General features: G+C 41.5%; 1 protein-coding gene across 2 annotated transcripts in view; it reads left to right on the top strand.

Moving 5' to 3' along the window:
- The window catches only part of ctnnb1 (catenin (cadherin-associated protein), beta 1), a 47,124-nt gene extending 24,050 nt beyond the window's left edge, over positions 1 to 23,074 (top strand). For both annotated transcript variants that reach the window (XM_068054421.1, XM_068054420.1), the window contains exons 2-16: positions 10,362 to 10,416; positions 12,452 to 12,679; positions 12,985 to 13,238; positions 13,498 to 13,736; positions 14,102 to 14,303; positions 14,380 to 14,524; positions 14,606 to 14,709; positions 16,423 to 16,761; positions 17,974 to 18,132; positions 18,223 to 18,342; positions 19,115 to 19,265; positions 19,926 to 20,047; positions 20,275 to 20,335; positions 21,949 to 22,175; positions 22,335 to 23,074. In XM_068054421.1, coding sequence (XP_067910522.1) covers positions 10,404 to 10,416; positions 12,452 to 12,679; positions 12,985 to 13,238; positions 13,498 to 13,736; positions 14,102 to 14,303; positions 14,380 to 14,524; positions 14,606 to 14,709; positions 16,423 to 16,761; positions 17,974 to 18,132; positions 18,223 to 18,342; positions 19,115 to 19,265; positions 19,926 to 20,047; positions 20,275 to 20,335; positions 21,949 to 22,157 — 2,346 coding nt within the window. In that variant the 5' untranslated portion in view covers positions 10,362 to 10,403 and the 3' untranslated portion in view covers positions 22,158 to 22,175; positions 22,335 to 23,074. The remainder of the gene's footprint in view (positions 1 to 10,361; positions 10,417 to 12,451; positions 12,680 to 12,984; positions 13,239 to 13,497; positions 13,737 to 14,101; positions 14,304 to 14,379; positions 14,525 to 14,605; positions 14,710 to 16,422; positions 16,762 to 17,973; positions 18,133 to 18,222; positions 18,343 to 19,114; positions 19,266 to 19,925; positions 20,048 to 20,274; positions 20,336 to 21,948; positions 22,176 to 22,334) is intronic.
- The last annotated feature ends 1,317 nt before the right edge of the window (positions 23,075 to 24,391 follow it).

The raw sequence follows: 24,391 nt of genomic DNA on the forward strand, positions 1-24,391 counted from the left end.
TTACCACATTACCCAATGGTCAATGAATCACTACTTCATATCTTGACGTCCATGTTCTCCTTCCTGGTTTCCTGATTCCCACTCTCCTTGAACTCAGTTAGGAACATAGGAGCAGGAGTACGCCATTCAGCCCATTGAGCCTGCCCCGCCATTCAATATGATCATGGTTGATCATCCAGTTCAATGCCTTTTTCCCACACTATCCCCGTATCCCTTTTATGTCATTGGTATTTGGAAATCTGTCAATCTTAAAACATACTCAATGACTGAGCATCCACAGTGCTCTGGGGTAGAAAATTCCAAAGATTCACAACCCTCTGAGTGACGAAATGTCGCCTCATCTTGGTCCCAAGTAGCTACCCCTTACTTTGAAATTGTGTCCCCTGGTTCTAGACACTTCAGCCAGGGGAAACATTTTACTTGCATCTGTCCTGTCCATTCCTTTAAGTATTTTGTATGTTTCAATGAGATTACCCCTCATTCTTCGAAACTCTAGAGAATACACGCCTAGTTTACCCAATCTCTCTTCATAGGACAGTCCCGTCATCTTGGGAGCAAGTCTGGTGAGCCTTCGTTGCGTTCCCTCGATGGTGGTAATATCCTCCCTAAGGTAAGGGGGCCAAAACTGCACACACTACTCCAGGTGCGTTCCAACCAAAGTTCTATACAATTGAAGCAAGACTTCGCTACTCCTGTATTCAACTTCTCTTGCGATAAAGGCTAACATACCTAATGCCTTCAGAATTGCCTGCTGCACTTGCAGGTTAGCTTTCAGTGACTTGCTGACAAGGACACCCAGGTCCCTTTGTACATTTACACTTTCTAATCTCTTACCATCTAAGAAATACTCTGTACATCTGTTGCTCCTACCAAAATGAATAACCTCTCATTTTTCCGCATATTCTATCTGCCTTGTTCTTGCCCACACAAAGTCTGTCCAAATCCCCCCCTTGAAGCCGCTTTGCATCTTCAACACACACTCCCATGGCTTTCAGTTATCTAAAACTCTGCCTTGCCCCATCAATCGCAACAAATTATTTAGTGTCTTTAATGTCATAAAATGTCCCAAGGTGCACAGAGGCATTGAGACAAAATTTGACACTGAACCACATGAGATATTAGGTCAGATGATCATAAGCTTGGTCAGAGGGAGATTTTAAGGAGTGTCTTAAAGGAGGTAAGCAAGGTAGTGGGGCAGAGGTTTATGGAAGGAATTTCAGAGGTTAGGCGTGGCCACCAATGGTGAAGTGATTAAAATCAGGGATGCTCAAGAGGCCGGAATTAGAGGAGCAGAGGTATTTGAGGCTTATGGGGCTGGGGGAGATTAGGAGGGGCCGGGCTATGGAGGAATTTGGAAATAATTGAGAATTTTCAAACCGGTAGCCAGTATAAGTCAGTGAGTACAGGGGTGATTGTTGAATAGCATTTGGTGCGAGTTAGGACGCAGGCAGCAAGGTTTTGAATGGCAATTATACGGAGGGTTCAGTGTGGGAATCCGGCCAGGAGTGCGTTGGAATAGTGAAGTCTGGAGGTAACAAAGAAATGGATGAGGATTTCAGCGGCAGGGTGGAGACGGGCCATGTTATGGAGGTGGAAATATGCAGTCTTAGTGACAACGTGGATATGTCGTTGAAAGTTCATCTTGTCGTCAGATATGACACCAGGGTTGCGAACAGTCTCCCCCATTCTGCTGATGTACACTGCGCCCCTGAGCTGCTGCCAACCACCACCTCTCTTCCCTCGCCTCCCCCCAACCCCCCCCCCCCCCCCAGTCCTTGCATCAAAATTTCTCCAAAGCTTTTCATGTGCTATCTCTGCTATAGTATGTCATTCTCTACCCCACCTTTGGTAAGGTTTTCAGTTGCCTTGATCTTAGTCTTTGGAACACCTTTCCTGAAGTTTTCTGCCTTTGCCTCCCAGTCCATCATTAAAAGACTTCACAAAATGCATCTCTTGGACCAAGCGTTTAGTTTAGTTTAGAGATACAGCACTGAAACAGGCCCTTCGGCCCACCGAGTCTGTGCCGACCATCAACCACCCATTTATACTAATCCTACACTAATTCCATATTCCTACCACATCCCCACCTGTCCCTATATTTCCCTACCACCTACCTATACTAGGGGCAATTTATAATGGCCAATTAACCTATCAACCTGCAAGTCTTTGGCATGTGGGAGGAAACCGGAGCACCCGGAGGAAACCCACGCAGACACAGGGAGAACTTGCAAACTCCACACAGGCAGTACCCAGAATTGAACCCGGGTCGCTGGAGCTGAGAGGCTGCGGTGCTAAACACTGCGCCACTGTTGACTGCTCTTTATTTTCTCTCCACACACCTCTGGGTACTATCTACATTAAAGGTGCTATATAAATTCACATTTAGTTTAAAATGTGAAGAAACACTGTCCAGTTTTTAGGCAGTGTCAGAACCTGATGTTTATTGAGACAGAGCTCTAATTTCCTTCCCTTCTGAAGGATTTGGTCACTTTTGGGGTAATATGTAAACCTGCTTAAGACTTGGAAGTACCCAGGTTTATGCTGAGTGGTGTCCAAGAGTAGTTGTTCTGTAATATTTGGCCAAGAATGTTGGCATATTGACCTGATCCTGACAATTATAATGTCAGGCAAGACTTGCTGAATAGTAATTTGGGTGGAAACAGTGATGTTTTCAGTGTTAATACAACTCAGTATGGACATTGAAGTCAATTATAGCACACTATAATGCTACCCTATTCAGATCAGTTGACTACACAGACCGAGGACCTTTCTATTCTGTAGGTGATGTTGCATTTAGTGCTTCTGTAGCTTGGGTCATGGGAGAGCGAAGTCAGCGTCGACGTGGCTAAAATCAGTGCTCCTAGCTAGATTGTCAAAATGTAGAGCCATGAAAATGCACATTGGGAGTTGGCTGCATTTGCACAGGTGTAACGAAATATACAAGCAGTTTAAAAGGAGAAGTTTTGACATGAGACATTCTGGTCCCATGTCCTTTAAATCCAGAAAACTTATTCTCTGTCTAGTCCCTGAAGGATCTCATTGTTTCATAATTAAGTTTTAACAGTGCCAGGTTGATTTGTGAGGCTGGTGTCAGGCTGCTGGTCTATGTGTTAGTTAAAATGTGGTGTGAAATGATGGGCCTCCAGGACATCCTTGTTAATCACTATTTAATGTGTTCCTTTGTCCTACTCAGTCAGACATCAGCAAATGCCATGCTTAATGAATATTTGCATTCATTTCCTATTGAGCTTTTTTTGGAATTTTAACTCCTACCCTTCTGATATGTCTTGGCTTGTTAAGTATTCATCTGTTCTGCATAAAAAGCAGAGTTGCAGAAGTTGGTGTGTTTACCTTAACCTGCACTTGTTTCCTGAATGTGTACAGCTGATTGTAAGAGAATGGAAAGGATGCAATAAAAACAAACAAAAACAGAAACCAGGGCGGCACAGTGGCGCAGTGGTTAGCACTGCAGCCTCACAGCTCCAGCGACCCGAGTTCAATTCTGGGTACTACCTGTGTGGAGTTTGCAAGTTTTCCCTGTGTCTGCGTGGGTTTCCTCCGGGTGCTCCGGTTTCCTCCCACATACCAAAGACTTGCAGGTTGGTAGGTAAATTGGCCATTAGCAATTGCCCCAGTATAGGTAGGTGGTAGGGAAATATAGGGACAGGTGGGGATGTGGTAGGAATATGGAATTAGTGTAGGATTAGTATAAATGGTTGGTTGATGGTCGGCACAGACTCGGTGGGCCGAAGGGCCTGTTTCGGTGCTGTATCTCTAAACTAAACTAAGGACTGTGACCCTGACTCCCTTCTGCAGTCTTATCTGTACCCAGGTGGACATGGAGAGGATGTGGTGTCCACTTGAGGCCTTCAGTGACTGGTGGGCGCTGCAAGGAATGGAGTTCCTTGTAGATTCCAGTAACATGATTTTGTTGTAAGTTTCCTTTTGTTTTGTTTATTTTGTGGTTAAATTTCTTGATTTAGTTGCGACCCTTTATATAAAAATGGGGGGCCACATGTAAATAGGGTTTTCTGTTTGTTACTGGCAACCCAGTGCAATCTATTGGATTGTTTAGAAAAAGGTATCTGGAAGAGAAGATAAGTTAACTGCAGTTGTTTTTTTTTGGGAGACCAATGCTGTAAAATTTAAGCTGCTTTTACATTGCAATTTGGGTTTCAGTAGGGCAAGCTAATTGAGACACTCATACTTAGCTTTGTAACTAGTGGATCTTCTGTCATGTTGCCTTTACAGTAAGTTGAAATCTGGAACTCCCTTCCCCAAAAATACTGTTGAGGCTACGTCATTTGAAAATTTCAGAACTCATTGAGATTTTGTTCTACAAGGGTATTAGAAGTTATGGAACCAAGGTGGGTAGATAAAGTTGCGATACAGATCAGCCATGGTGAAATAGATTCATGGGGCTGACTGGCCACCTTTTGTTCCTATGTAAACTTCAGAATATACTGTTTCTGATGCTCTTGTTTTTCTGCTTTTGTCCCCTTCCTCCTCTTCAATCTCATGACCCCACCCTCATTGCCCTTACTCTAAAATGTTGTAGTGGCTTTAATCTCTGTCTTGACACCCCTTGGTCTTCTGCCTTCTCTTCATTGGTTTCCCAGTTCCGTGGTATGAAACCAGTGGTTTGGTATTGAAAGCCCATACTGTGTAAATGGTGTTTACACTGTATAATAGCTTTTTGACAGCTGACCTGGTTTCCAACTTAGTGATGGAACCTGAGGCAAAGGCAGTCGATCTGAAAAACGGGGCAAAAGGGAAAAACTAAGTAGGCACCTACCTTGGGAATCATATACCAGAAGATTAAAAACTTTAAACTTCTGGATGGAATTTCGAATCTAGGTGTAAGTAACAAGGGAGAAAACATCCACTGTCTATTAAGTATAATGAAATAGTGCCATAGCACTACCTAAAGGGTAATTCTGCTTGCTTTACAATTTAAAACCAACTCGTGTAAGTGAAATAGCATGACATGAGCTTAGAAAACTTAGAGAAGGTTACATTTTGATATGTAGCTGTTTCTCCTGTGAACAGCTCCACTGAAGATCATAATCTTTTGACCAGTGAGCTTGAGTACGATAATTTGACTGTCAGCATCACCGAAAGAAATAGGAAAGGTTTGAGTGACATGACAGTCATGTCATCAACTGAAATGTGCTGTTGCCATGGATTTACTCATTCCAATAAAATCGGTGTCAGCCAAAATAACCTAGTGGGAAAATGAGTCTTCCTCTCTGCTGTTGAAACATTCTAGCAGCTTCACCTTGATGTGGCTGCTTGCTGTGGGAGTTGGCATATGGACAGCAATATGGAAATGCCTCTGCTTTCTGTGGGCGGCGCAGTGGTTAGCACCGCAGCCTCACAGCTCCAGGGACCCGGGTGCAATTCTGGGTACTGCCTGTGCGGAGTTTGCAAGTTCTCCCTGTGACCGCGTGGGTTTTCGCCGGGTGCTCCGGTTTCCTCCCACCGCCAAAGACTTGCAGGTGATAGGTAAATTGGCCATTGTAAATTGCCCCTAGTGTAGGTAGGTGGTAGGGAATATGGGATTACTGTAGGGTTAGTATAAATGGGTGGTTCTTGGTCTGCACAGACTCGGTGGGCCGAAGGGCCTGTTTCAGTGCTGTATCTCTAAACTAAATAAAAATTAATACCTCATGGCTGGTCACTTTTCAATTTAGGGTGGTAGTGTTTCTGCCTATTGATATTAAAATACTGGAAGTATGGATTAAGGTTTAAGATGAGTTGATTTAATTGGAGTCCCATTCTCAACAGAAGAGTTTGGCTTGCTCTCTTAACACTCTCTCATTCTCTAGTCCCAAAACAACTTACATTTATACAGTACTTTAACTTAGGGAAACATATCAAGACACTACACGGCAACATTATTACATCAAATGTGACAATCCCATGAGATAATAGGGCAGGCGACCAAAAGCCTGGTCAAAGGACTACGTTTTACGAAGTGTCTTAAAGGAGGCAAGAGAGGTGAGGGGGAATTCCAGAGCTTTGGGCCTAGGCAGTTGAAGGCACAACCATCAGTGGTGGAGTGATTAAAATGCAGGATGTTCGAGGCCAAAGTTGGAGGAGTGCAGATATCTTGGAGGGTTGTAGGGCTGGACGAGATTAGAAATGGGGGCAGGTGAGGCCGTAGAGGGATTTGAATGCGAGGGTGAGAAATTTAATATCAAGTTATTGGCTAACTGGGGGCACAGGTCAGTAATAACAGGAGTGATGATGAACAGGACTTGGTGCAAGTTAGGACAAGGGCAGCAGACCTTTGAATGACCTAAGGTCTATGGAGGGTAGAACGTGGGAGGCTGATCAGGAGTACAATGGAATAGTTAAATCTAGGGGTGGTAAAAACATTGATGAGGCTTTCAGCAGCACGAGTTGAGGCAGAGCCAGGTGATGGAGAAGTGCAGGTAGATGGTCTTGGAGATGGTGTGGAATTGTGGTCAGAAGCTTATCTTGGGGTCAGATATGACACCAAGGTTGTAAACAGTCTGGATCAGCATCAGAAAGTAGCCGAGCAGAGGGATGGAGTCGGTGTCCAAAGAATGGAGTTTGTGACGAGGACCAAAGACAATGACTACTTCCAGTATTTAGTTGCAGGAAAATTCTGCTGGAAATGCACAGCAGACCTGGCATGTTGCAGTTACTGCATGTGACCACCTTCCTCAATGAATGAGTTAGAGTTAATGCCAATTGAATATAGATCAGAAAGCTTTCTCACTGGTTTGGTGGGCAAATATGTAATGTCTTACTGAGCAATTTTAGAACTAGGAGGTATCTATTGTTTCCTAGTTTCTACTTATCAGATTGAAACTGGCAGCATCCCTAGCCCTACTGTTGTCAGGACCAGATAAAAGGAAAATCAGTGAGGTTTCTATTTTGGATCACCACTCATTGAATCTTGCTGAAAAGAGTGCTCGAGGTGCCTCTCTCTCTCTATAGTCTGCTAACATTTGCTGTGAAGGCTCGTGAAAAGCAGTTGCTTAGACAAAATAGTGGTTGATGGGGAGATTGATATCTCCATAGGCACCAGCAGTTTCAAAAGAGATAAAGGAAACTTGGGGGTGGAGGGTGTGAAAGCAGCTCAGTATGTGACTCATGCCTATTGATAAATCTTAAAATCATGTTGCCTACTTATGTTTATGTTTAGAGATACAGCACTGAAACAGGCCCTTCGGCTCACCGAGTCTGTGCCGACCATCAACCACCCATTTATACTAATCCTACACTAATCCCATATTCCTACCACGTCCCCACCTGTCCCTATATTTCCCTACCACCTACCTATACTAGTGGCAATTTATAATGGCCAATTTACCTACCAACCTGCAAGTCTTTTGGCTTGTGGGAGGAAACCGGAGCACCCGGAGAAAACCCACGCAGACACAGGGAGAACTTGCAAACTCCACACAGGCAGTACCCAGAATTGAAGCCAGGTCGCTGGAGCTGTGGTTCTTTGATTTAAGTACAGTGCCCACCATTCACACGGTCCCTGGTAATAGGTCAGCCACCAATATTGGGCAAATGCTGCAGACCATTTGCCGTTGACCATAGGTGCATCTTAAACCCTGTTGAGTGCACCGGTTATTCTGGGCAGTGCAAGTAGCTATTTGCACCTTGTTAAAGTGCACTTGCCATCAGTGAGTCCCAACCCCTCCCCACCCCACTTCATGGCCTCTAGAGTTCCTGCCACCGCTGTGAGCCTGTTGTTCCGGCTTGCTGAGCTGGACACCTTCCAGCTCAGTTGTAAAATTTACGTGACAGTCTGGCTGCCTCTTAAATGGATCCAGGTCTTTCATCTTTTAAAAAAAAATATTAAGATATAGCGGACTTATCGTCCTGTGCATTGTTTCAAACTCTGGAGTGTAGCAGTTGTTATACTGGTAAATAATGACATCCTGGGAGGAGGTGCATCTATTGAAACAGCTGGTGCCAAGTTGCTTCAGCTGTTCTGTTAGTGGTCTGGTGTTTGTTGAAGGGGAAGCATGAATTTTGTTTTATTGAGAATTGACGTTGTGAAGAGGTATGTTTATGACTAAACTGCTTGATGTTTTCATCAGAATTTTGATTGTGCTTCAACGACTCATTAACAGATGGATGTCTTTCACAGGATTAAGTCATGAAGTAAAGCAGGGTGCTTCTCTAGAAAGGATGGCTGTGTCACTACAGTGATAACTTTTGCCAGTTATGGCAAAACTAATTATCATGTATATGGTAGGATCACAGCAACTGTCAACAGTCAAGTCATGGTGATGGAGTTTGACCACATTTCTAGCAGTGACCAGTCAAAAACTTGTGTGACTGCCTTCAGTTGTATCGTTCTTTGTTTTGCAAAAGAAACATCATAATGCAGTGCCTCTGAACTTGAAACCTGAGATTGGAATTATTTAAATGGTGGGTTTATATTCTGATGCTCATGCTGTATTTGTTTCACCATGGTACAGATTGGTAATGGAAGTAGGCAGGTAAAGCTACTATAAATTTCCCCAAAAGAAAAATTGAATTCTTGGGATGTTTATCATTAACCAGTTTGTACTGATGGTGCACTCTGGACTTGAATGGAGCTAATCTTTTGTTCAAATTTCCTTCCTACCCCAAAAAACTCCTTGATTGGATTTTATTTGCACTGGTGACATGAGCTAGCTTAATCTGCCCTTGGGTGTCCAAGGCAATTAGAGGCATGATAACTAGAAGTTAGTGCAAGTTCAGTAGCAACAATGTCATGATTTTTATTAAGTTTTGTTTTGAATAATGCAGGGCAAAATTTTAGTAAATCTGATTGATTTTATCTGAAATTTTAGTTTAACAATTTTCTCGACAATCTTTCGGGATAACTAACATCAGGCAACCTTCATACTTACTGTATTAGAACTAAGCTAAGTACTACCATTCCTGTTAATTAGCAGGTTTGCATAGAATGTCTGCTGGTGTGACTAGATAGAAGTTGCCAATGGAAAATGCACCCGAAACTGAATCCTAATGGTGTATTTATATAGAAAGACCGTTTCCATTGCTGGTCCCGAATCCAGTGGGTGTCGCAGTTATCCTGTTAATATATTGTGCTGGATTTTACGGCATTGGGATCTATTGAAGATATTTTTTGCCATTCAGCAGTGTGCTTGTACCTTGGCAGTTGGGGTAGGGTAGGGGGAGAATGAGAAAATGAAGATTTGTACACCCATTGGGAGTAAAAATAGCTTTTCTGCCTGTGTGAGATAGGCACGAGCCACTTAGTCCATTTGCAGCCATTTTTATGGCTATTCCTAGCTTTGATTTGATCTGTGACTTTTGTCAGAATGTTCAACTGCAATTATTTATTTTTCTCAATCTATTTATTGCTGTCATCTTATGTTGGAGGTACAGCTGGAATACATGTACTTTAGTTTTGTCACCCTCGTGATTGTATGTTACCTATACCCTGAATTTACAAATTTTAATATAAATGTAATTTTGATTAACATGGGTAGGAGAGGCGTTATCCATAAATTGTTTATGCATTAGAGCAAGACCAGGCAACACTGGTTTTCAGTTGTTTGAAGGCCAAATAGCAAATGATATAGTACATATCAGTAAATGTGGGATCCATCAGTGCTGGCTGACTAGTTTAGCACTTTGCTAGAAGTTCATCAATTGGTTCTTGGGTCTGTTGTATATTTCAGTTGCCATGTCGGACTCTAGGACTGTATTGTTTCAAAACTTTGCTTCAGTTTGAGACTGAGTTCCCCCCCACCCCCCCATCCCCCACCACCAAAGAACATACCATGTGTAACCTAGAGTTTTTTTAAATTCATGCTAGATTAATTAAGATGTACATTTAACAATGTACAATATATGCTGCAGTTTATGGTAGCTTTAAAGAACTTAACCTTCAAACTCACATTATTGTAGTTTAGTAGGGTCATATAAAGGGAATTTTTGAGTCTTATGAGGCTCCATTTTCAGAGCTGAAAATAAGATGGTGACATGCATCATGTCAGTAATCTTAAATTTGGTATTTTGCCCAAAGTAGACCGTGGAATTGGCAGGAGTTTTTATATACTTTATAATAGTTCAAAATTCAAATCTTCAAAATATAATTTGAGGCACACAGCATGTGCAATGCTAATGCAACTTTATATAAATGAGTATAATATATAAAAGTGAACAATATCTCTTTGAAATATTCCTCAGTTATACTTTAATAAGAGAAAAAGGTGGTGATATGGAATAGTAGCCTAAAGTGATTTAGCGTCTCCACTCATCATTGATCTGTTTGTATACTGCAAGAATCCTAGCTGTGCTGACAATTGAGATTTTAGTGTTTAATGCTATCTTTGTTGTCTTCTCTGGTTTAGGTATTGGAGATTAAACGACTGTTGAGGCTGAATTGAAAAGAAATGACTACCTCAGGTACAAAATTTCTTAAGTACCATTCCCTCAGCAATTCGTCTGACCCTAGATGTTTAGCATATTTCCCTAGGTCTTGACACATCCAGATGAAAGCAAATTGAGATTTATATATTTATATTACTATACATGAAGTGAACATTTCTATTTTTGCTTAATGTACCCTCTGGTGAGTACTTGATAATTAGGTTGAGCTGGAAACTAATTCAGCCTCGACTGTTAGTGTTATGTGCTTCCTAGGAAATTGGGTCAGATTGTAGGCAGAAATGCTGCTTCAGTCTGTGCACCCCACTCACATTTTAGATTTAGAGATACAGCACTGAAACAGGCCCTTCGGCCCACTTAGTCTGTGTCGACCATTAATCACCCATTTATACTAATCCTACACTAATCCCATATTCCTACCACATCCTCACCTGTCCCTATATTCCCCTACCACCTACCTATACTTGTGGCAATTTATAATGGCCAATTCACCTGTCAACCTGCAAGTCTTTTGGCTGTGGGAGGAAACCGGAGCCCCGGGAGGAAACCCACGCAGACACAGGGAGAACTTGCAAACTCCACACAGGCAGTACCCAGAATTGAAGCCGGGTCGCTGGAGCTGTGAGGCTGTGGTGCTAACCAATATCAGAATACTGATATTGTCAAAGTAACAGATGCTACACAATTAAAATTTTACTCAAACGTTAAAACATTTGTGTTCATTTCATTATTTTGAAGTATTGATCTGGGCACATACTTGCAATCTTTTCAAACCATTAGTCTGTGGAGAGGAATCTGGGCGAGTAGATTCATTGACTTTTTACAGTGCTTTACCTATTCATGGAATTACTAAGTGAATCCACTTGGGAAAACATCACAATGTAATGTAGTCAGTTTGCCTTCAATTAGATGCTTAGCTACTGGTGTCCCTTGTAGTGCCAGCTTTAGTGACACTATTTGAAGATTTGGAAGCGGTTTTTCCAGAGAAAGTGGTGTGGATGGGCTTAACATTATGAATACAGCAGTTTAATCTCGTTCCAATTTCACATTTAATGTGGGAAAATATCCCAAGGAAATTCAAAGAACCAATATTGGAGAAAATTTTTGCCAAAGGTGGGTGTTAAGGGAGGAGAGGGACCAAGACACTGAAGGCATGACTGCCAGTGGTGGGGCAGTGGAAGGGAGTGTGTGTACAAAAGGCCATGGACAGTTTGTAGATGGGGATTTAGAGCTCTGGAGAAGATTGTGCAAATAGCAAGGGTCAAGGTTATTGGGTTGAGAATTTTAAATTGGAGCTGCAGGGCAGTGGGAGCTTCCAGCCACCAAAGTGAGAGGGGTAATGGGTAAGCATTGCATACAGCAGTTTTGGGTGAGCTTAAAAGTTTACATTGGGTGGAAAACAGGCTGTCGAGAGCATTGGAATAGTCAAGCCTGAAAGTGATAAAAGCATGGATGATTGTTCAGCGGCTGATAGGCGAAGCAGCGTTGGTAAACGATGTGGATTTGGAAGTAGGCAATCTTTGCAATAGAACATATGGGTTTGGAAGTTCTGATCGGGGGTGAATAGGATGCAGAGCTTGCAAGCAGTATGGGGTTCAGCTCCATTGACGGGGGTTAATTTGCTAGCAAATGGTTGGGGCAAAAGATTGATGGCTTCAATTTTCCTAGTATTGAGCTGGAGGGAATTGTGCCTTACCTAAGACAAGCAGTGAAGCAGAACTACATGTCATCATTGTACATGTGGCAGCTCACTTTGTACTTATAGATAATGTTGCCAAGGGGCAGCATATAGGCAAGCAAGAGGATGTGGCCAAATGGTGGGGAGGGGGGGGGGGGGGTGTGGTTTGGTGGTGAGAAAGGTGGGTACTGGAGACAATAGTAGAGGAAGGTGTAAAAGGGACCATTGCTTGAGCTACTTTGATCAGACAGGCAAGAACCAGAGACTGCATGCTGTTGAAATTAATGCATCTTAAAAGCTTGATTTCTGTATTTGTTTTTCAACCCCCCTTCCTAAACCCCCCCCCCTCCCCCTGCCAAAACCCCGGGGCAACAGCTGATTTGATGGAACTGGACATGGCCATGGAGCCAGATCGTAAAGCCCAGGTCAGTCACTGGCAGCAGCAGTCATACTTGGATTCAGGTATTCACTCTGGAGCCACGACTACAGCCCCTTCACTGAGTGGGAAGGGCAACCCAGAAGAGGAAGAAGTGGATACCAGTCAAGTACTATACGAGTGGGAGCAAGGTTTCTCTCAGTCCTTCACACCAGAGCAAGTGACTGGTAAGTTTGATTTCTAAATGCTTTTAAAATTTTACTTCAACTGTTTATTAACTCTGTATTTGGGCTCCAGTAGTAATGTTAGTTATTTGTGCTGCAGAATCTCCATGATGCTGGTTGATTTTTTTTCCCTCTAGTTTTATGTATGTAGAGGAATGACTCCACCGTTGATGCTTTTCATTCACTACTAGTCTTAAAAATGGTCTTGAATACAGTAACATTCATGGATACATGATACATCATGGATTCTTATTTCTACATTTGGCTTGCATCATTTCTTTCCTGATTATTTTATCCTTTTTGATTAGATATTGATGGACAATATGCTATGACGAGAGCCCAGCGGGTTCGTGCTGCCATGTTTCCTGAAACACTGGATGAAGGCATGCAGATCCCGTCAACACAATTTGATGCTGCTCACCCAACCAATGTGCAGCGCTTGGCTGAACCTTCACAGATGCTGAAGCATGCTGTTGTTAACCTAATCAACTATCAGGATGATGCGGAGCTGGCTACCCGTGCTATCCCAGAATTAACAAAACTGTTGAATGATGAGGACCAGGTAGAGGAACTTTTATAACAAAATGGTTGCTGAGGCTCAAAACATGTCATAGTAACAAGGTTTATCAGTTTAAATAATTAGCAGGTCTTTGCACAACCATTGAAGCAATTTTACATCTGAGGTTAATGCTGCTACTATTTTGTCAACTTCCATAATGGACTATAATGAAAATGCAAAACTTAAACCTTAAGCTCTCCAGGCCTGATTTTACTGTGTGTATACTGACTTTTCTTTCCACCCCTGCCCACCTCTGTTTTAGGTTGTAGTAAACAAAGCTGCTGTGATGGTTCATCAACTGTCAAAAAAAGAAGCCTCTCGCCACGCCATTATGCGTTCTCCTCAGATGGTATCTGCTATTGTCCGTACCATGCAGAATACCAATGATGTGGAGACTGCACGTTGCACTGCTGGAACTCTACATAACCTGTCTCACCATCGTGAGGGCTTGCTGGCTATCTTCAAATCTGGAGGCATCCCTGCCCTGGTGAAAATGCTTGGGTGGGTATTAAGACTTGGGCACGTGTCTTTTTATATTGAATGTTTCTACTGTTTTAGTCCTTGGTTTATTAGTGTTCCTCATGGGTGATGGTTCTAAATGTGTTAACTACTACACTGTAATTCTGAGCTATGGGAATGGTGGGACGCTGGTTTGTGCCAGAGATTCTCCACACGATAATAGGCCAAGTGTTTACTGCTTTATGATGGGTTGAGCCTTCACTAGAAGACTTGAAAAGACAAATATATTTTTAAGATGTTTTCAAATGCTTTTATTAGTTGAATCCAGAAGATTTTCTTCACACTTATTTCCAGCATTTAATTAGTGTATGTTTAATAGACTGAAACATTTTCATATCATTTTGTAGCTCTCCAGTGGATTCTGTTCTGTTCTATGCCATAACAACCCTTCACAACCTGTTGCTGCACCAGGAAGGAGCCAAGATGGCAGTGCGTCTGGCTGGTGGGTTGCAGAAAATGGTTGCCTTGCTAAACAAGACCAATGTCAAATTTCTGGCCATCACAACAGATTGCCTTCAGATATTGGCATATGGCAACCAAGAGAGCAAAGTAAGTGATTTAATTAAATAAAACCTTGCAACCAGCTGTGACCTCAATTGTACTAAAAGCATTGTTTGTTCTGTAGTTGATCATTCTGGCGAGTGGAGGGCCCCAGGCACTCGTGAACATCATGAGGACCTATACTTATGAGAAATTGTTGTGGACCACCAGCCGTGTACTCAAAGTGCTGTCTGTTTGCTCCAGTAACAAACCTGCAATTGTGGAAGCTGGTGAGTGCTTGACCCTTTGTGGCATTGGGCCTTTTGACTTCAGGCAGGTGGACAACTTCTAAACATTCCACTCCTTTTCAGGTGGTATGCAGGCTCTTGGACTGCATCTTACAGACCCAAGTCAGCGACTTGTTCAGAACTGTCTCTGGACCCTGAGAAATCTGTCAGATGCTGCTACTAAGCAGGTAACTATTCGTTAACTTTAGTGTAGGGATGAGGGAAGGAAATAAATTAAACATGAGAATTCACTGTTACATGTCGATTATGTAGCCACATAGCATTTCTTTAAACTGAACAAGTCAGCGTGGTTTTACGAAAGGGAAAATCTTTCGTTTTGAGGATGTAACTAGTAGGGTAGATAAAGGGGAACCAATAGATGTATTATACTTGGATTTCCAAAAGGCATTTGATAAGGAGCCACACAAAGATTAATAGGTAAGATAAAAGCTCATGGAGTTGGGGGTAATATATTAGAATGGCTAGAAGATTGGTTAACAGACAGGAAGCAAAGTGGGAATAAACAGGGCATTTTCAAGTTGGCAGGCTGTGACTAATGGAGTGCTGCAAGGATCAACTATTGACAATCTATATTAATGACTTAGACGAGACTGAGAGTAATGTATCTTGAGTTTGCTGACGATACAAGGGTAGGTGGAAAGGTAAGCTGTGGGGAGGAGACAGGCTGCAAAGAGATATAGACAGGTTAAGTGAGTAGGCAACAAGATGGCAGATGGAGTATAATGTGGGGGAGTGTGAAGTTATTCAGTTCGGCCGTAAATAGAAAAGCAGAATATTTTTTGAAGGTGTGAAACTTTTAAATGTTGATTGTTCAGAGAGACTTGGGTGTGCTCTTACAAGGAACGCAGAAAGTTACATGAGCATGCGGGTTGCAGCAAGCAATTAGGAAGGCAAATAGCATGTTCGCCTTTATTGCAAGGGGACTGGAATACAGGAATAAAGAAGCCTTGGTACAATTATATAGGGCTTTGAGACCACAGCTGGAATACTGTATGCAGTTTTGGTCTCCATATTTAAGGAAGGATAGTCTTGCATTGGAAGTGGTACAATGAAAATTCACTAGATTGGTCCTTGGGACAACACTCTCATCCCATGAAGGGCTGAGTAAATTGGGTCTATATTCTCTGGAATTTAGAAGGATGAGAGGTGATCTCATTGAAACGTACAAGATTCTGAAGGCGCTGGTTAGGGTAGATCTGAGAGATTGTTTCTGTTGGTTAGGTAATATCCCAGTACACATTTTCTGTTCAGCTCAAGGTATTGAATGGTATGAAAAACTGATGGACTGTCATTCTAAAACATGGGCACAGTCTTAGCATAAGGGGCTGATCATTTAGGACTGAGATGAGGAGAAAATACTTCACTGAAAAGGGCTGTGAATCTTTGGAATTCTCTACCCCAGAGGTTTGTAGATGCTTTGTCGTTGAATACATTTAAGGCTGGGATAGACAGATTGTTGGTGCCTTGGAATCGAGGGATCTGGGGAGCAGATAGAAAAGTGGAGCTGAAACCCAAAGATCAGCCACGATCATCAATGGCAGAGCAGGCTCGATGGGCCACATGGTCTTCTCCCGCCCCTATTTCTTGTGAACAGTTAACTGCTTTTAAAAAAAGGCTGTGTGTAAATGCATTTTTTTGCACAAGCGATCACATTTCTAAACTGTTGTCCAGGGCAAATTTGGCAGTGGATTGGTTATGCTGTTCAGAGCATTAAAACCACATAATTGAACTGGTTGGTTGGATTGGGGATCGTATGTAAAGAAACTGGCTTTAGTATGTTGGCATCTGCTGTTTGGATCAGTTTTGTTTATTTTATATAATAAATGCAATGAGAATCCTGTTAAATTATTTTTGGCATTTTTTAATACTCTTTGTTTTAGGAGGGAATGGAAGGTCTCCTAGGAACTCTTGTCCAGCTCCTGGGATCAGATGATATTAATGTTGTGACATGTGCAGCAGGTATCCTTTCTAACCTGACATGTAATAACTACAAGAACAAGATGATGGTCTGCCAGGTTGGTGGTATTGAGGCCTTGGTGCGCACTGTCCTCAGGGCTGGTGACAGAGAAGATATCACTGAACCTGCCATTTGTGCTCTTCGTCATTTGACAAGCAGGCATCAAGATGCAGAGATGGCCCAAAACGCTGTACGTCTTCACTATGGGTTGCCTGTAGTGGTTAAACTGCTGCACCCTCCATCTCATTGGCCTCTGATTAAGGTAATATCCCAGTACACTTTTTCTGTTCAGCTCACGGTATTCAGTGATATGAAAAACTGATGGACTGTCATTCTTAATTGATGTTTGCTGCATCTTCAGCAATCCCCCAACCCCTTTCTGCCCCCTTCAAAAAAAAACTTAATTTTTGTAGTTTGGAACTTTTCCACCTCTAAAACCACAGTCAGTAGATATGCAAATTCTTTTGCCCCTTGTCCCTCCCACGGCAAGTATTGGGGTAACTGTTGCTGGGTTGTAGCAGACTTTGTCAAACTTTCCGATAATTGCTTTTCACTTGTAAGGACTCCTAAGTATCAGATTATCTGATCAGCAAAGGAGTTTGTAACAGGCTGATTATTTCCTTACAGCAGAGTAGTTCATTAGGAATCCTAATGGTAGTCCTAAGCCTTTAAGCATCTCCCTAGCCTGCCGATCCTGAAGCTAACTATAGGGCCCCTCCACCTCCCAGCAAAAAAAGAATTAGGTGACCATGGATTGAAAGCTGGGCTTTCCTGCCTGGTTCAGTACATTTACTGAAAGGGTTAGATAAACAGTTATATAGAAAATGTTTTTCATTACAGAAAGATTTCACATTTCTAGCCATCTTTAAAATCTGATTTTATTGCCAAAAATTGCATTGCAACTTCAAACGTATCTTTGGCTGAGATTCTTCAGAATGTAGTGCCCATGATATATGGGAGACTAGTTTCCATCATGTGTTCCATAATAAAAGTTAGAAGTTTCCGATTATTGCAATCCACAGCAATGTTCTCTGTAAACTGCACTGCCAGGCTGTCATGCAGCAACCTGAAACTCAGCGCAGGCTGCGCACAAGTTGGCCTCTTAAAATTACTGTGCGTGTGCGGCCACTCAAAAAAAAACTGAAGGAGCCACGCGCTCAATAAAAAAAAAAAAAATTTGAGGGAACGTTGATCCACAGCCATGAAATTTAGAAGAAAATTTCAGCTGTGCCAGGAAATAATACTGCTGTACCTAAGTGTCTTTGGAGACATTCTTAAAATGATAGTGTTCTTGTATTAATTTTTTAAATTCGTTCATCAGGCTTGTGTGTGTCATTGGCATAGTCAACATTTGTTGTCCATCCCTAATTGGCCGTGAGAATATTGAAGCATTTATAAGACTATCAATCTTGAGCGCACACTTAACCATGTTGGTGAATTTAATGGCTTCTGTGGCTTGGTTTTTATTTTTAAGGCTACTGTTGGTCTCATCCGTAATCTGGCCTTGTGTCCAGCTAACCATGCCCCACTTCGTGAACAAGGTGCCATTCCAAGATTGGTTCAACTATTGGTTAGAGCACACCAAGACACCCAGCGCCGCACATCAATGGGAGGTACACAGCAGCAGTTTGTGGTAAGCTTAGTCTGGAATATGTTTAACTGTATATACCACAAAATATAGTAGAATCTACATGTAAAATCTGCCCTGGCTTTTGTCTGGTAGGAGGGAGTGCGAATGGAGGAGATTGTGGAAGGCTGCACTGGGGCCCTTCATATTCTTGCACGTGATGTTCACAACAGGATTGTTATTAGAGGACTTAATACCATTCCATTGTTTGTCCAGGTAACTTTGTTTTGTATGTTTTCTTCCTTGTCCTACTCTCCATTGATCATGAGTCAACAGATGGTGATGCTGTCTGGCACTTTGCCTATGTGGCTATTATAGTATTCATATGTGAGCTTCTGAGGTGGGGTATGACATGAGCAGGTGGTAAAGAACAAGCTGAGCTCAACCAGTGAGGATTGTGCAACTCCTTCAGTGCCCTTTTTCCATTAAGTATTGCTGCAGAGCAATCAGGAGTTGAGTACTTTGGCCATTACATCCCCTTTCCTAACCCATGTTGCCTGACTTCAATTAATTCAACATAGACTCAAATTGAACCCATGACTTTTCTGGTCTGTATGGCTCAGCCATGTACAAACTTGCTGAATCTTTGGCCAGCTGACATGTCTGTCTCATGTTAAACAGATTTCGCTTCAATTTTGTGACAAATTGTAATTGTCTGACGGTACTCTGATACAGACAGGAAAAGACCGGTTGTCCAATCAAGCCTGTCCCAAATGTCCATGAGGCATCTATGTGTCATGAGACCCAATGTTCCTTCCCACCAGCAGTCATGTAATGTAAGGTGATCAAAGCAATTTTGTATCTGTGACCATGAGGAACTTAACCCAATCAGTGACCCACTTGGTAATTGGTGATATGTATTTGGAAAATGGCAACTAAAAATGCATGCAAATTAGAATCGAACTTTTATTACAGTGTTCGGTACAATGGAGCTTTCTCATAAAATGTAAAACCCCCTTGGGCTTAGTTTAAAGCTTTTGTCTTGTAGCTACTATACTCTCCGATTGAGAATATCCAACGAGTTGCTGCTGGTGTACTCTGTGAATTGGCTCAGGATAAAGAAGCAGCTGAAGCTATTGAGGCTGAAGGAGCCACAGCTCCTCTGACAGAACTGCTGCACTCTAGAAACGAAGGTGTCGGTGAGTATTGTGAAATGGCAAACTTGGTTTGTGGGGAAATGATTAATGAGACTGGAAACTTGGCATTTGATGTCTGTACAAAGCCTGTCTGAGAAGGAAAGAATGAAACCTGTTGAGTCCATCTAACATGACTACTTTGTACTTGGTGTGTTCAAAAGCACCAAGAATTCCACAAATTCAATATGAATTTATGAAGTGGTGGGGAGAAGCAGTGTTCCTAGATGAACTATATCAGCCTTCAGGCCATTTAATCTGACTAATGCCAATTTGAGCACAGTGCAGTGTGGCTATCAGTAGACTAAGCCTGTAACCGCACTGAATTAAAATTCTGGATGGTGGACTTCACAAATCTAAGACATACCAACATAAAAGCTGGAAATGCAAATCAGGTCTGACAGCATCTGTGGAGGGAGATAAACAGTTAATGTTTCGGGTCAAAGACCTTCCATCAGAACCTGTGTATTTGTTTTTATAGTCCAAATTGGCTGTCTGTTTACTTTTACTACACAAGATGTACATTATCCCTGATTTCTTTGTGTTGAAGATTGTTCCCAAGAGTGTGTGTGGGTCAAGAATTTGGAACTGATACTTGGGGCTTGTGTTGACTGTCAAATGGGAAAAAATATATATCATAATGAAGTCCAACTTGTGTTTATATAGCAACCTATGCTGCAGCAGTATTGTTCCGTATGTCTGAAGACAAACCACAGGATTATAAAAAACGCCTGTCCGTTGAGCTTACAAGCTCACTGTTTAGAACCGAGCCTATGACATGGAATGAGGTAAGCTTAGAGGGATGTGCTGCGTGTACACGAGATCTAGTGCTTATTTTCCTGAAGAATATTTAGCTTCATTGTATTAAAATATTTCAACTGAAAGTTATTATCTTGTGTATTAATTTTTAAGATTTTCCCATCGTGTGCTGTAGGAGAGTGTGCATAGAAATGCTTGGGGAGGGATGTCTGAAATGGCAAATATAACTGGCTTTTTCAAAACTTGCTCTGAACAGGCAGGAGATCTCGGAATTGACATCGGAGGCCAAGGTGAACCTCTTGGATACCGTACAGATGGTACGTCTACTTTATTCTAGCTTTTGGTTTCTTTGTATAGTTTGGCTCCAGAAAGAATATCTAGAGATGTTGGTATTTAAAAAGCTTAGAGAAATGGAATTGAGAAAATTGCTATAGGTCCAGTTGCTATGAGATGCCCGAATGTCTCAAATCTAGCTGAGCTAGAAATTCTTCTTTCCCTTCTCCTCCTGAAGTGATTCTGTATGTAATTCATGTGGCCTGTAGTTCAGCATGGAAGATGATCCTGGCACCACACTCAGTGTAAAAATTAAAAGTGTTGCTGTGCCTTGGAAACAGATGCAGATCAAGATCTGAGGATAACTTCTTGAGACTTCACCCCAATGCAGAGCCTTGCTAGTGTGCTAAGAGATTACAGATACAACATTGTAGTTTGGTGTTTCTACTTGGCACTTGCCACTAGCAAAGTTGTGTCCTGGGAGTGGAGCTATAGAAAATTGACAATTTTGCAGCACCTAGCACTTAAATGCAGGATGTTGTATAATTTGTGTTTTACAGTATTTAAATGGACAGCAAAATTATGCTGCTAGAATAATCACTATGCACGTGAAATTTAAAATAGTATTTTGGCTTTGCTTTAACAAGACAAGTTTTTTTTTTAAATAACCTTTTTAGATATTGTAGCCAGCTTTGGTCAGTATTGCCAGATCCCAGAAGATTTGTGATCCATTCCAGTAGGCTGTGGCATTACCTTTTAATGTACTAAATTGTGGGAGATGGGAGCCAAATTGGACAAATGCTCTGGAGTAGGAGATCAAAGGAAAACAGTTTTAAATCATTGACAGGGCAGAGACTGAACAGTGACTGCCCATTTGTCAGCTGAACTCAATCAAGGGGAGGCAGATGAAAAGAGAAACTAGAGAGCACTTGTGAAAGGAAAATCGGGGTACGGATAATCTCATCAGAATATAAATGGAGTAATTTAGGTTAACTGAAATTTGAAGTAATTTTTTTAATTAAAGGTGCAAGGGAAGTACTTAATTTTGGAAATGACATACTGTGTTCATGAGGGATAGATGGTTTTGTCTGTTGAAAAATACTGATTTTTTTCAAATGGTTTTAATCTTCATAAATATGGATTCCTAACCCCTTATTAAATCTGCAATGTCTGGAATTTGAATGGAAACTAATATGGTTTTGGGGTTTCGGAAGTGACTATAAACTGCATGAAGTTAGTGACTTGAACTAAGGAACTTGACTTTTTCAACAATTCTTGGGATTAGCATGAGTTTTCAAATTTATATTTGAGTAATTATCGGTCTTTGAATATATCACCATGCATGCCTACCCTGTGTATAACTCATGGTTTATTGAATCACTGGTATGTTGCTGACAACAATGTGCTTTGTGTCTGTGCAGCCACTTCAGAAAAGAAAAGGCCACTCTGTTTAAACAATGCAGTAATGAAAGTAGCCTTGGCCTTTCATGCTTTTTAACTTGGCAGAGCTGCTAGAAGCTGGAGGATATGAAATGTGTTCTCACTTTGATAGTCGCTGTTTTTTATTGGCTCTCATTTGTTCTCATACTTTTATTCTCCCTTCTACCCTCTTAACCCATTTCTCTTTTTGCTTGCCCTACCATTATTGTGAATATAGATCCCAGCTTTCGTTCTTACCATCCAGGCGGATATGGACAGGACACCATGGGTATTGACCCGATGATGGAGCATGATATGACTGGTCACCACCCTGGTGCTGAGTACCCGGTTGATGGGCTGCCAGACCTTGGACACGCCCAGGATTTGATGGATGGGCTTCCCCCAGGTGACAGTAATCAGCTGGCCTGGTTTGATACAGACTTGTAAATACAATCTGCGTAATAGGTATGGGCATCATTTAAAAGGTTGAAGAATTGTTAATTATATTAACTAACTTTGCACCATTGCTACACCATTACGATTTCAGCTTGCATCTTTAGACAGAATTTGACTAAATTGATAATTTAATAATCTTTTGACTTTTGTGTTTTTTTCTTTCTGCAGTTGTACTGTCTGAATGGACTTGCATTGTGATTGGCCTGTAGAATTGCTGAGAGGGCTCGAGGGGTGGGCTAGTATCTCAAAGTGCCTGACACTAACAAAAAGCTGAGTTTCCTATGGGAAATTCATGTTCTGGTCCTTTTGGTCAAGGAGTATCAGAGAATGGATTTGGAAATGGTTGCCTACTTTTGAATGCTCAAGATTGGATCACACGATGGAACTTACTAAAAACTCTAGCCTTGCCTGTCAACTTTTTTTATTTTTTTTAAATCTCTGTAATGGTACTGATGTAGCTTGCTTTGAAGTAGAATAGACCAGTAAATGATATTCCTTTTATCATAGTATTGTAGTGTTAAGTTATAGTGGTAATGTTATAGCCGTTCCTGATTTTTAATAAGTAATTGTGTAGAGCACTAATTCATAATAGATTTAATTGTATTCTGAAGTGTAACACTGTGTAGCTTTTGTATAAAAAAAAATGTGAAATTAGAAGAAAGTCCACTTGCAGTTACTTTTAATACGCTGAGAAATGCAAGCTGGTGAAATGAAACGTGTTTGATCAATATTGCTTCATCCTAGGGATTTCTTTTGGAGGGCTAAGTAGAACTGTCATTTCTGCAATGGTTGTAATAGTCTGAGAAGACACTCCTCCACCCCTCCCCCAAAAGCTATTGTATCCTGCAACGCAGATGCTTCATGGAAATATGCGGTTGTAGAAACAGAATTAAACTGGACTTATTTCATTTTTGTGTAAGTGACTTAATTACTAGAGCACCAATATTAAGTTTATATGTAGTTTGAGGAATTTTGTCTTCTCTTACATAATTTCAAGTATGTATAAGTTGATTGAATAAAAAATGGTTGGAAATCCCCATAATTGAAAGGATGCTTCATTCATGCACAGTCACCCTGTTTAAAAGGGTACTAAATACGTGGCATATGCTTTGGTAAACATTCTTTTAGGTATATTCATAATTGTTACATTAAAATTCATTTTTTACTTCAGAATTGTTAATGACAGCTTTTTTATACAAAATACATGCAACTCCTTTTTATCAAGTCAATTGTATTGTCAATAATGGCAGCATTAGTCACGTAGATAGTAGGTCTTGGCATTGAGTGTGCTGACCTCCATTTGGATGGGTCAGGTAATGAAAGCATAGTATTTCAGTTCTTGACTAGAAAGGCATGTGTGTTGATATCTGCTAAGGATCAGAACAATTGTGATGCCTTAATGCAGGAGTCTCCAAGCTTTGTTTTTATGGGTTGCGTAGGGGTGACTGAAGCCATGTGGGGCACATAGGGTTTAAATCCATGTTTCCAAAAGTTGACCTGTATCAAGTTGCTGATCCTAATTGATTTTGGTAATCAGTGAGAACAGCTAAGAACACCTTTTCAAATCGTCAGAACCATTAAATTTAAACAAACTGAGTAAGATGGGCAACTCAATCCTATTCCTGTACTCTGGCTGAAGAGTCTGCCAATGTGAAAAAGACTCTGGATATGCTATAGGATTGTGATATCCATAGAATTGTGTACCTTCCCAAAGAATCTGTGGCTTTTGCATAGGGAGGGAAAATGAGAAGCACTGATGCCTTGGTTTGTAATTGTCTGTCGGCAGCAGCACTAGAATTGGGCTTTCGCTGCAGTGCATGGGGGAGGTGAAGAAGGTTGTGTAGAGTTGCCATGTTCACAACTGTTTGGCTTCCTACCCTCCCTAGTGATTTGGGCTGAGCCATGAAGGATGGTTACATAGTCTGCACTTCAGGTATAACTAGTAGATTGGATACAGAAATATCTAAAATGTTACCTTCTGAATTTAATGAAAAGGTATAAATTTATGAATGGTGATGAGTAGATGGAGAACTTGGTGCACCACTGGACTTTACGTTGAGGGTGGATCCAGCAGGACATCCCTCCCAATTGCTACTGGTTTCTGTACCTGTACCTGACTGAATACAAAACTATTCCAAGTGAAAGGTGTTGCAGGAGTCGAATACAGGGCAAAATCTAGTTCTGTCCAGGAACAATGAAAGCTTCCGTCAAAAACACTCATCAGT

The sequence above is a fragment of the Heterodontus francisci genome, chromosome 2 (assembly GCF_036365525.1).
Source record: "Heterodontus francisci isolate sHetFra1 chromosome 2, sHetFra1.hap1, whole genome shotgun sequence".
NCBI lineage: Eukaryota > Metazoa > Chordata > Chondrichthyes > Heterodontiformes > Heterodontidae > Heterodontus > Heterodontus francisci.